The sequence below is a fragment of the Carcharodon carcharias genome, chromosome 13, assembly GCF_017639515.1.
Source record: "Carcharodon carcharias isolate sCarCar2 chromosome 13, sCarCar2.pri, whole genome shotgun sequence".
NCBI classification, from domain to species: domain Eukaryota; kingdom Metazoa; phylum Chordata; class Chondrichthyes; order Lamniformes; family Lamnidae; genus Carcharodon; species Carcharodon carcharias.
Window position 1 is genome coordinate 83,455,391 of NC_054479.1, and position 12,977 is coordinate 83,468,367.

General features: G+C 41.6%; 1 protein-coding gene across 1 annotated transcript in view; it reads left to right on the top strand.

The window, feature by feature from the left end:
- Window positions 1-12,977, top strand: part of usp44 (ubiquitin specific peptidase 44) — a 52,520-nt gene that overhangs the window by 21,526 nt on the left and 18,017 nt on the right. Inside the window, exon 2 of the mRNA XM_041202687.1 lies at window positions 4,186-5,650. Coding sequence (XP_041058621.1) covers window positions 4,241-5,650 — 1,410 coding nt within the window. The 5' untranslated portion in view covers window positions 4,186-4,240. The remainder of the gene's footprint in view (window positions 1-4,185; window positions 5,651-12,977) is intronic.

A 12,977-nucleotide genomic window follows, 5' to 3' on the forward strand; every position in this document is an offset into this window, starting at 1 on the left:
AACAGCATCTGTGGAGAGAAAGACAGAGTTAACGTTTCGAGTCCATATGACCCTTCTTCAGAGCACTGAAACGTTAACTCTGTCTTTCCACAGATGCTGTTGGACCTACTGAGCTTTTCCAGCATTTTCTGTTGATACATAGCTTGAGGGTAATGTTAGGGTAAGGGATATGCTGGGGCAATGAGGTTACAGATTATGGCTGAATACAATTCTGTAGATGGCTCACTGTTTTGAGTTTCTGGATCTGTTCAAAATCTATCCCATTTAGCACAGTGGTAGTGCGACATGACACAATGGAGGGTATACTTAATGTGAAGGCAGGACTTCATCTCCCTAAGGAATGTGGGGTGTTCCCTCCTACCAATACTGTCATGGATAGATGCATCTGTGACAGGTAGATTGGTGAGGACCGGGTAAAGTAGGTTTTTCCCTCTTGGTTCCCTCACTGCCTGCTGCAGGCCCAATCTGGCAGATATGTCCTTCAGGACTTGGCCAGCTCGATCTGTAGTGGTGTTACCAAGCCACTCCTGGTGATGGACATTGAAATCCCCACCCAGAGTACATTCTGTGCCCTTGCCATCCTCCATGTTCCTCCAAGTAGTGTTCAACATGGCGGAGCACTGATTCATCAGCTGGAAGAGGGGTGGAGATGGTAGGCCGTAATCAGCAGGTGGTTTCCTTGCCCATGTTTGATGTGTTGCCTTGAGGCTTCATGGGGTCTGAAGTCGATGTTGGTGACTCCCAGGGCAACTCCCTCCCAACTGTATACCACTGTACCACCACCTCTGTGGGTCTGTCCTGCCAGTGCGACAGGATGTAGCCAGGGATGGTGATGGTGGAGTCTGGGACGTTGGCTGTAAGGCATGATTCTTTGAATATGACTGTCATATTGCTTGAGTAGTCTGTGGGACAGCTCTCCCAATTTTGACACAAGCCCCCCAGATGTTAGTAGAGGACTTTACAGGGTCAACAGGGCTGGGTGTGTTGTTGTTTCCAGTACCCAAGTCAAATGGCAATTGGAAATCCATCACCCCTGCTGAAAATGCAAACAAAGGAAAATTTTATGAAGGCATTAAACACTCATTATGCAAGTGATTTCTAACCAGTGGTGATTTAACCAGAATGGATGACTGACAGCATCCATTGAAACACGGAGGTTTAAAGGCAAAAGAAAGTGTTGCAGGAACACTTTCTGTTGAAAGCACTCCATATTACAGAATAAATTAGTTGATTCTATAGAATTTGATCATTTTCTTTTTGGAGTGGGTTAGGACTCCCTCAGTGCTGGACTATTCTGATGATATTGCCAATGGGCAATCTGGAATAAAAACAGAAAATGCTGGAAATAGTCAGCTCAGGCAGCATCTTTGGGGACTTAACGTTTCAAGTTTGACCCTTCACCAATACTGGAAAAGGTTGAGGTGTAAAAGGTTTTAAACAAGTACAGAAGCAGGGAAAGAACAAATGGGAAGATCTGTGGAAGGAAGGGATGATGGTGCAAGGCAAAAGGATGATAGTGGGTTAAGTAAAGAAACAAAATATGGGTCTGGAGGAAGTGTAAATGGCAACAGCAGAATCATTGCTCTTGGCTTCCATCTGAAAAAATGAGCAAAGAGGTTATGATCTGAAATTGTCGAACTCAGCACGTAGTCCAGAAGGCTATAAAGCATCTACTCAGAAAATAAGGTGCTGCCCTTTGACTTTTATTAGAGAGGTGCTGGCTGAAGACCGAGATGGGAGTGAGAAGGAGAATTAAAATGACCAGCAACCTGAAGCTTGGGGTCATGCTTGCGGACTGAACTGAGGTGTCTCTCCAAGCAATCATCCAATCTGCATTTGGTTGTCTCAATGTAAATGAGACTGTATAGTGAGCAGTGAATGCATTATACTAAATTGAAAACTTGCTTTAGATTGCTATTTCACCTGGAAGGAGTGTTTGGAGCACTGCACCGTGAGCAGGGAAGAGATAAAAGGGCAGGTATTATGTCCCTTGTGCTTGGATGGGAAGTTGCTTTGGCAAGTAGAAGGGGGTGGTGTTTGGGTTTATTGAAGAGTGGAGCAGGGTGTCACAGAGGGAACGGCCCTTTTGGAATTCTGAAAACAGTGGGGAAAATGTATTTGGTAATGGTGTTAGCACTTGAAATGGCAGAAATGCCAGATGATCTGTTGAATATGGAGGTTGGTGGGTCGGGAAGTAAGGACTAAGGAAACCCCATCGTGGCCCAGGAAGAGAGGGGAAGGGATGGGGGCAGAAAAGCAAATAATAGGATTAATTTGATTGAGGGCCTTTTCACTCATGGTGGAGCAGAATCCTTGATTGAGATAAAGGAAGCCATGTTGGAAGCACTGGTACAGACCATGGCATTGCCAGAGCAGATGTGGCAGCTGAGACAATGGAATAGAGTCCTTCTAGGAAATGAGGTAGGAGGAAGTGTCATTAAGGTAGCTGCCGGAAGTCAGTGGGTTTATGGTAGATATTAGTTTACTACCTACTCCCCAGAATTGGAGACAGAAGTCAAGGAAGGGAAGGGGAGAAGTAGAGATGGGTCATGTAAAGGTGATGCTAGAAATTGGAAACAAAATTGATGTAATTTTCCAATTTAGTGAGAGTGGGAAATGGCACCATTAATCATCAATGTACCAGAAAAAGAAGTGAGGGAGGGGACCCAAGAAGGACTAGAGCAAAGAATGTACTAATTGTTGGAACTGTTCTGAAGATCCACAGCTGCTGTCAGACCTGCTGAGTTTTACCAGCATTTTCTGTTTTCTGATGGAGTCATGTGAACTCAAAACGTTAACTCTGTCTTCCTCTCCACAGATGCTGTCAGACCTGCTGAGTTTTTCCACCAATTTTTGTTTTTGTTTCGGATTCCAAGCATCTGTAGTATTTTGCTTTCTTTCTATCATATACCTGTCATAGACCTTTACTTTTGTTCTTTCCTGCCCGCTTTCCCTGCCTCTGTACTTAAATTAAATTCGTTATATTTCTAGCTTTTTCTGCTGCTGATGAAAGGTCATTGACCTGAAATTTTATTTCCCTCTCTGCAGATGTTACCTGAGTATTTCCAGCATTTCGTTTTTAAAATTTCCAACATCCGCAGTATTTTGTCTGCACGTTCTGGAGTGGCTCCATGGTAAACAATGAGAACTGTAACCTTAAACTAGTGTAAAAACCATTGAACCTTAGCAGGGGTTGGTGAAGAGAACCATGATATTGCAGATTTCCTATACAGCTGCCCTCACATTATGGCCCCTGTTGTCTCTTACCCTGCATTGGAGCAGTGTAGCAGGGAAGGAATATCATACCAGTAGGAAAAATGACATTCTTTCAAAAATTTTAAAATAAAATTCTGAAAAAGAAGTTTAGTAGCTTGAAGGAAAATTTTTCGCTGGCCCCCAACTTTCTTTTTAGTGAAACCTCATCAGTTTGGCCATCAGTTTTGCAAAATTATAGAAATGAGCTTTGGCTATGGGCATTACAATATGTTATGCATATAATTGATTATCTTTTTCACTGTTAAATCATTAGTGAATCCAGCATAATGTACTTTATCAACTCATTGACAGAAAGTGCTATCATATCTCTAATGCTAACATTCATTGGGTGGTCTCTTGTTCTGTCTCATATTTAGTGAGAATACAACTAACTTGTGCTTTTGTTCAAATCCACAGTGCTCTTATGACTTCAGTAACTTGCCAGTGTATCATTGTTTTGTGAATTTAGACAATGGCGAGTTATTTAACAATAGTTTTCCATGGATTGAAATTAAAAGAACCATATGTTTAAAGCTGGAAAATCGCACAACGTTAATTCAAGGGCAACTGATAAATTTCTTTCAAAATTGCCGTTTAGACTTCCATGCACTAAATTTTGGTCAGGGAAGTTGGGAGGTCTGTGACCAGGCTTCAGGCAGTGCCACCTTTCAGCTGAAGACTATGCTTGAGTCCTTGTGGCCTGTGTAAATAATCATCCAAATCTGGGGAAAATATCTGATCTCTCTGCATGCCTCTATAAGTCAGTTTTCCTGTGGAGGAATTTTTAATTTATTGCCCCTTAGCACTTCGACTTACTTTGAAGCACCAACACACTGTGCCTCACATTTCCTGCTTGTGGAAGTTTAAGTTATGATATTGAGAACTTTCATGATTGTTATCCATGCTCAGTTTCTTTTGTATATCTTGCAGGTTAACATATTGGATGTTTGTCATGCATCTTTCAGAATGGTAACACGTGAAATCAATGGATAGATGCAAGCATGTAGGGCGGCTTCGGCTTGCCCAGGACCATTCAATCCTAAACCCCCAAAAATGGCATTGTTTGGACTGCAATACTACAGAATCAATGTGGGCATGTCTCAATTGTTCACATGTTGCTTGTGGACGATACAATGAAGAACATGCACTAAAACATTTTCAGGAAAGTAAGCACCCCGTGGCCTTGGAAGTGAATGAATTGTATGTATTTTGTTACATTTGTGATGATTATGTGCTGAATGACAATGCAACAGGTGATCTAAAATTGTTGCGGAGCACATTAAGTGCAATTAAGAGCCAGAACTATGACTGTACAACTCGAAGTGGCAGGACTTTACGGTCAATGGCAGGAGGTGATGACTCCTACCTTTCTCGGGGGTGTGCACAAGCGCAGCTGCGGAACGAAGATAGGATGTTCACGGCACTTTGGCATCGGCGTAAGTTGCTCATGTCTAAAGTCTTCCAGTCTTGGTTTGCGTTGACATGCAGTGGCAAGCTGAGACTTGAAGAAGAACAATTAAAGGAAGAGGCTGAAATGAAAAGGGAAGAAGCCAGAAAAAAACGACAAGAGCTAAAACGGCGGCTGCACGCCGAGTTGCTGAGCACACCACCCCGAAAGAGTTCCCGTATAAATGAACCCTCTAAAATTAGTGACACATCAGCTCCACGGACATCAGCAAAATATCCAGCAGTAACAACTGGCCTTACCTCAAGCACAGTTAGGTTGAAAAAAATTGGTGATTCCCCTATTAAACGGAGACCAACTGTCACACCTGGTGTGACGGGACTGAGAAACCTGGGAAATACCTGCTATATGAACTCCATTCTGCAAGTGCTAAGTCACTTGCAAATATTTTGTGAGTGTTTCTTGCATTTTGACTTAAGTCAAACCCAAGAACTGCTGACCAGTACAGCAAATGGGAAAACTAGGTCCTCTAGCCAGCAATATTTGATTAGTGACATTAATTCAAGTACAGGTATATCTTTGATAGATGAGGAAAAGGGTTCAAGACGACCAAGTCTTTCAGAAGGATTAAGTGGGGGAGCATCTAGGAGCAGAAATAGGGAGCTGATTCAACTAAAGGAGCCAAGCTCAAAGCATATATCTCTGTGCCACGAACTCCACACCCTTTTTCTGGTCATGTGGTCTGGCAAGTGGGCGTTGGTATCTCCCTTTGCTATGCTACACTGTGTATGGCGACTCATCCCAACCTTCCGTGGATATGCCCAGCAAGATGCCCAGGAATTCCTCTGTGAGCTGTTGGATAAAGTACAACAGGAGTTGGAAGCCACAAGAACAATGTGTACAGCCCCTATTCCAATATCACAGCGAAATCTTATCAAGAGAGTTCTGACTGTGATTAACACCATTTTCCATGGACAGCTACTCAGCCAGGTAATGGTCATGTTACTTCTCAAATCATTAATATGGTGTTCTCTGATTATTTGATTGTCAAATGATGGTGTAGTTCAAGTTAAAAATCTTGCAAATCAGCTCAGCAATAAAGGTAATATTTTGGTAAACTATGTTTCCCTTTACTATCCTAGTTCAGAAACAAAAGGCTGCACAAGAAAATAGCCCCGAAGAACCTATTATGAGATCTTGCTGAGCATATATAACCTCATAATGTTCACTACTTGTCATATTTAATTTATATTGGGCAAGTTGAGACAGTGTTAATTCTTTATGTAAAGCCAAAGTCCCAAGCAACTAAAGACTGACTTGCTCACCGTCAGGAACTGCTGAGACCTGGGAAATTCCACATTTAATCTCTCATTCATGCTGAACTTGACTGGCTCAAAAATTTGCCTCTGTCCACTTTGACTTGAAAAAAGATCAGTTAGTGTTGTGCTCTTTATCACTATCCAGTGCTTGTGTGTTTCCTCCCACTCAGCTGAAGAGCTGCCATGTAGCCTTTTTTGAGGTCAGTGACTGTGATAACCCCCAAGCCAAATAACCTTCTGAACCTTCCAATTCAGTGTTATGCATGAAACAGCTTTTGGAATGCATTTGGCTAAGCACTAGGGGAAAAATGTGAATGGGCAAGGGATAAAGGACCTAGCTGTCTGAGGGCTAGCAGTACAAGTGTGATTGGCTAAATGCCTTTCTTCTCTATTGTAAAATTGATTGTCTTATGGCCATTTAAGTTATATACTAGCATAAAGCACCAACTTGGAAAGATAGCAGAAAATTGGGAGAAGTTTAAGTGCAAGAACAATATTTGTTTGAGTTAGCTTCCTAATCCTTGTGATTTTCCCTCAATTATATTTCCTCCACGTAACAGCTCTGACCTCTGGTGTCTTCTGGCTGCAAAGGGAAGAGGTAAATTCTTGTAACGCCAACATTCATTAGTGTTCTATCTGTGGGCTGGCCAAGATTTTTTTTTTTATCCTCTTCTGATGTGGGACAGTTCACATAATCCAGAAACTGTGGAAATTGAACAACTGCCTAAGTAGATATTCATATAAGTAGATTGAAGTCTGTTTGTAAATTTGTAATTTAAAACAAAATGGAGTTAAGCAATATGTGCACTAATGTCATGGGTTATGGAGCACTTAACAATTTTTAACACAAACCATTCCAAGATCGAATATAATGTGATCAGATGCAGGTTCAGATTTCCTCCAACTGCCCTTCAGGACTGCACTGTTATTTTTTTGTATATCTTTCATTTTAAATTGTTTGGTACTTATATCTTGCATCATTCTTGTAGGTGTGTCTCAATTTCTATGTCTCCTGGAGCTTTTTCGTTAGCTTTGCTGTTCAGTTACATGTTTGGTAATGCAGACAGAATAACAAAACAGTTTTAAGCTAATAGATTTGTTCCTGTGCATCCAACCCTCAGTAAGTGATGGATCTCATTCTTCTAACCATGGCGGATGGGAAAAGACCCACACAATTGTGTGATATACCCTCCAGCCCACCCAAAACAGCATGATTTCCTAGGAGAGGTGAGAAACAAGTTTGGGAAGAAAATCTAGGACATTTCTCTGATCCTTGCCATGGTGAAAAATATTCCAGATCATCATCTCCCCTTCAATACTGATATGCAGTACTGACCTTTAGTAAAATGTGAACTGTGCCTCAGCAGGAAACAAGTTTAGATTTTGCTTGAAGGTACTCAGACAGTCTGCATCTGCTGGCAGCATGTTCCCTAAGAATAGTGGACGTCTGGAAAAGAGCCACCTCCTAATATGTAACGTGGCTTCTGGAAATGAGGCAGAGTTGAGATCTAACTGAATGGTGGAACTGAAGTGACTGAATGACCCATTCCATTCCTATTTTCCTGGATCTGGCCTTGCATGATTTAAATTTGTGACCCCTGATCCTCCCTAGCCTGTTTAATTGTAACAAACTGTCAGCTGGAACATGACCTATTCCCTCCATCATCTTAACCACAGTCAGATCACCCGTAAGTCTCTACAGTGTACAGCCTCCACTTTTATAGCCTATCTTGAAAGCTATGATGGGCTTTAGACTGGGAATTAGTCTCATTGCTTCCCTCTTCAACCTGTCCAAAGCATCACTATCACCCACAGCCATTCACCGTAACGTTTTCAATTGTTCAGTCAGTTTTGTAACCACGCCCCTTTTGGTCCATGGGCTTTAGTTTTGTTAACCTCTTTCTTATGTGGCTCTGAATGAAATGCCTTTTGGAAGTCCATGCACATTAACTACACTGCCCACATCCACCCTCTCTGTTACCTCATTATTATACTCCCATTTGCTCCCAACAACAAATAGTGTTGGCCCTCCTTTATTAATCCAAGCTTGTTCAAGTGATTGTTAATTTTCCAGATTATTGTTCCTACTACTGATGTTAAACTTGGAATTGCCAGGTTTATTCTCCTCCCTTTGAACAAGACTGCACCATTTGTAATCCTCTCATCCTTTGGCATCATCCCATGTATAAAGTGGATTGAATGAATGTGGCCAGCATCTCCGTAATTTTTACTCTTTCTTCCGTCAGTGACATGGGGTGAATTCCATCCAGACTGGGTATCTAAAGTGCTACTAACCTTTCTGGTACCTCTTTACTTGAGAGTCATAGAGACCATTCAGCCCATCAAATCCATGCTTGTTGTCTGTAGAGCAATCCAGTCAATCCCATTCTTGAGCTCCAAACCCATAGCTTTGCAAGTTTATTTCCCTCAAGTACCCATCCAATATCCTTTTGAAATTATTGATCACCTCTCTTTCCACTGCCCCTGTATGTTTTCCTTTCTTAAGCAACTATTTTATCCAATTGGGCATTGACCCTCCTATTCCATGAGCCTCAATTTTGTTAATCAACATTTTGTGATAACTTCATCAGATACTTTCTTAAAATCCAAATAGGCAACAACTACTGCAATCCCTTCAACTTTCTCTGATACATTATTAGAAAACTCAGATTAGTCAAGTGAAATTTGCCTTTTACAAATCCATGCCACCCCTCCTTAATTAACTCAGACCTCTCCCAAGTACCTATTGATTTTTTTCTATGATTATTATTCCTAGAACCTTGCCCATCACTGTTTTAAACTGACTGACATGTAGTACTAGGAATGTCCTTGTGTTTCTTTCTTGACCAAGGGTGACACATTTCCTACATTGACATTACAATAGTTAGCTTGTTCCTGAAAGGCCAACTGTGATTTGCAGAGAAGACATTTTGAAAATATTTGTGATTATACAATTTACACAACACTATGAATTTATCCAGCACTTTTAACCAAGAAAAACATCCAAAGGTGCTTCACAGGTATATGACCATGTTCAGAGGTTGGTTTTCAGGAGCATTTTAAAAGAGGAGCAAGAGAAGAGAGATTTAGGAAGGGAATGCTGCACGTTGGGGCTCGGACAGCTGAAGGCATAGCTGGCAACAATGGAGTAGTGAAAATTGGGATTCCCCAAGAGACTAGAGATCTTGTAGGTTAATAGGGCCAGAGGAGGTTAAAAATATGGTTGGACAAGGCCATTGAGGAATTTTGGAAAAGGATAAGAGTTTAAATTTGAGGCATGCCTGGAACGCATGTAGGTCAGAGAACATAATTACAAGTGAACGGGACTCGGACAAGTTAGGATACAGGCATCTGAGTTTTGGATAACCTCAAGTCTATGGAAGATACATGATGGAAGGACAGGAGACCATTTGAATAATGGAATCTGAGGTAACAAGAGCATGAATGAAGGGTTCTGCAGCTAATGAGTTGAGACAGGAGTGAAACTGGCTAATAGGTAGAAGTAGGAGTCTAGCTAATGGAGAGGGTGTGGGCCTGAAGCTCAGCCAAGGTTCAAACAGTTACAAAGGATCAAGTTTAGCCTCAGACAGTTATGAAGAAGAGGGATTGAGATGGTGGCTAGGGAATGGAGTTTGTGATGGAAACCAAACTTGATAATTTTAGCTTTTCTAATATTTAGCTGGAAGAATTTCTGATTTTCTAATGTTGGGTTGTATTGAGAGAGAGTTGGTGCTAAGTTAGAGCTGAATTTTATCAGAGTACGTGTACAACCTGATATGTTTTCAGATGATGTCAGCGAGGGAAAGCATGTAGGTGAAGCATGGGAGGTATCAAGTCATGGAGAGGGGAGAAAAGCCATTATAGGAAATTCGCTGATGCATAGGAATGGAGCCAGGCAGTCCCACCCAGCTTGAAGAAGGAAGATGTGGTCAACTGTATCAGAGACTTCAGGCAAGTAAAGAATGAGGAAGGGTAGTTTTTTGTGGTCATGTCAATTTGTGACTTCCATAAGGATGGTCTCTGTACAGTGGCGGGGGAGGGGGAATCTGCTTGGATGGGTTCATACGTGGAGCTGTGGAAAAGATGCATCAGACAGAATCTTATCCTCTGTCATCATAGCAATGAAGTTTAGACTGATTTAACTTGGATGATGATTGTAGGAAACTTTTGTTCTCTGGGGATGATTGTCTATATTACTGTAATAACCTTAAAATGCTTATTTAACTTTATTAGGGCAATATTAATCCTAAATTACTAAAGCCGTAAGAATAAGCCAGAAATAAAATGACATGCTTTATTTCTGATTGCCAAGTTGCTACTTTTCCATTTAATCACCAATTTAATTTCAATATTTTTCACCACCTCTGCACTAAACTGATTTTAAGACAATTACTCTCATTGGCTGTTTTAACTGCACAGTCTTTTCAAACTGTGGTTCTGAGGCACTAGGGAGTCTACGCAGGGATCTGAAGTTATCTAATTTCTGTGGTTTTTCTGTATCTGTTGACTCATTCCTGTTAGTCTACTCATGTTTTTTTTGGTATGATAGCGCTGTTTTCCTTTTTGATTAGCTAGCATTGTCTTTGGAAATTAGGGTGGGGAATCCTTGTAGGAAAATTTGAAAGCCACGAGGCTGTGTAAGTTGGTATGTGTCCAAACTTTTTGTCTTAAAGCACTTGAGTTTCAAATGTAAGTATGCAGGTTACTTATTTGGTTAATAAGAAACTAGTGCTGCAGATTAACATGAGAAACTATTAGAAGCTGTATATAGAACCATGACTGATATTGTTATTGATATTTAAATGCCCCTCATCAGTTCCGATTGTAAATTCGTGCTTGAAGCTGTGTCAGGCCACTTCATGTCAGTTGCATGATTCTGTTCTATATTCGTTTAAGTGGAATTTTAAATGTTAAATTTTAGATGCTGAGTATTAAGGTTGCACATCATTTAGAACTGGATGTAGTTCAAGCCAAAAACTTGTAAAATGCAGAGTAAACTGAGAAGATTGGTAAATGAAAAATGTAGTGACATTTTTTATAATGGAATCCAGATTCAATTTTTAAATCTTTTTGCTGGAGAAGAACAGGGGACTGGGGGCATTGGTAATGTTGTTCGTCATGTCAAATACCCAGTTTTAGATTTGAGTATTGCTGATGAAAAGAGACATGTCAAAGCTTTTCTTCTTGCACTCATCAGGACACTTCAAGAATGCCAATATAAGGGGGAAACAACAATTTATACTCTGAGGAGAGACTGCTGATTGGTTGGAAAGTGGACTCTGACTGGTAGAGGCTTTGCCATGGAGAATGCACCAGTGATGGTGACTGATAGTTAACTGCCAAGCATTGTTTGAAATTTAAACCAAGCAGCTTGACCCTGATTGGTCAGAGCATTGCCCTGAGGAATGAGTCAGCGAATGGCTGTCACTTACTTAGCTGAAATAGGTGTAATGTGTGTACATGTTCTTTCTGTCTGCAAAGAACAGGGCCCTGTGTATTGATATATGTAGCTTGCAGTACACGCAAATGTGCCGCACTTTGAACCTAACTGACGATCTTAAATTGGTTGTCAGCGTAATTTTTAGCACACTGAGGATTATTTAGTAAATATAAACAGAAAATGATGGAAAAACTCAGCATCTGTGGAGAGAGGAAAACCAAGTTAATGTTTCGAGTCTGTATGACTCTCTTCACTTAACTCATACTGACTATGCAGAACCTCCTTCCTCAACCTGCCAATGTGTTTCGTACCTACGTGGACTGTGACCACTGGACCCTTCCCCTCCCACTGCAAGTTCCTCTCCAGCCCTGGGCAAATGTCCTGAGCCCTGGCACCAGGCAGGTACCACGGCCATATGGACTCTCGCTCCTTGCTACCAAGAACAGTGTCAATCCCAGTTACTATACTGTCCCCTACGACCGCTATGTTCCTTTTGTGCTCCCCCCACTTAAGTGGCTTCTTGTACTGCAATGCCATGGTCAGTCAGCTCATCCACCCTGCAGTCCCCACTTTCATCCAAGCAAGCTGAAAGAATCTTAAACCTGTTGGACAATTGCAGAGGCTGATACTCCTGTACCCCTGCCTTATGGATCCCTTTACCTACAGCTACACTCACACCCTCTTGTTTCTGATGACCTTCCAAATTAGAAGACCCTATCCTAATGGGTGTGACCGCTTCCTGGTACAGAGCATCCAAATAACTTTCCACCTCCCTGATGTGTTGCAGTGTCGCAGCTCAGTGACTCAGCCAGAGCTCCTCAAGCTGCAGACATTTACTACAGACTTGCCCTGGGTAACACCGGTGACCAGGAGCTACCACATGCTGCAGCCATGACACATTACCTGTCCTGCCACACACATGTGCTTTAATTAATTTCCTAATTTTATTCAATTATTTATTTTCTTTTAAGTATTAATCTTATCACAAACCCCTGTACTATTTTAAACCTTAGAAATAGAATAGACCTTAACCATTTACCAGATACCCACCAAACAGCTGGCTTCTTCCCCTATAGCAGGGCAACAGGGTGAAAAAGTTAGAAAAAGCAAAGGAGCACCTCCCTCCCCTCCTCACCAAACTCTCTCAGCTCCCAAACACTCTCACTTTGTTGAGGCCATCCACTCAGTGCTGGTCCCACTGAGAATGTTTGAATTTGTGTGTTCTAAACAAAGGGACTAGCTGAGCTCAGGTACCATACCTCAGTCCAACCATCCTTAGCTGCTGCTTCAATGACCTTCCTTCCATCTGAAGGTCAGAAGTGGGGTGTTCACTGAAGATTGCACAATGTTCAGCACCATTCGCGACTCTTCAGATATTGAAGCAGTCCATGTCCAAGTAACATTTGCACCACACAAGTGCCAGGCAATGACCATCTCCAACAAGAGAGAATCTAAGCATTGCCACACTGAATCCCCCACTATCAATATCCTGGGGGTTACCATTGAACGGTTTCATGGTCACCATTACTGAAACTAGCTTTCCTTTCTGCTTTCTGTG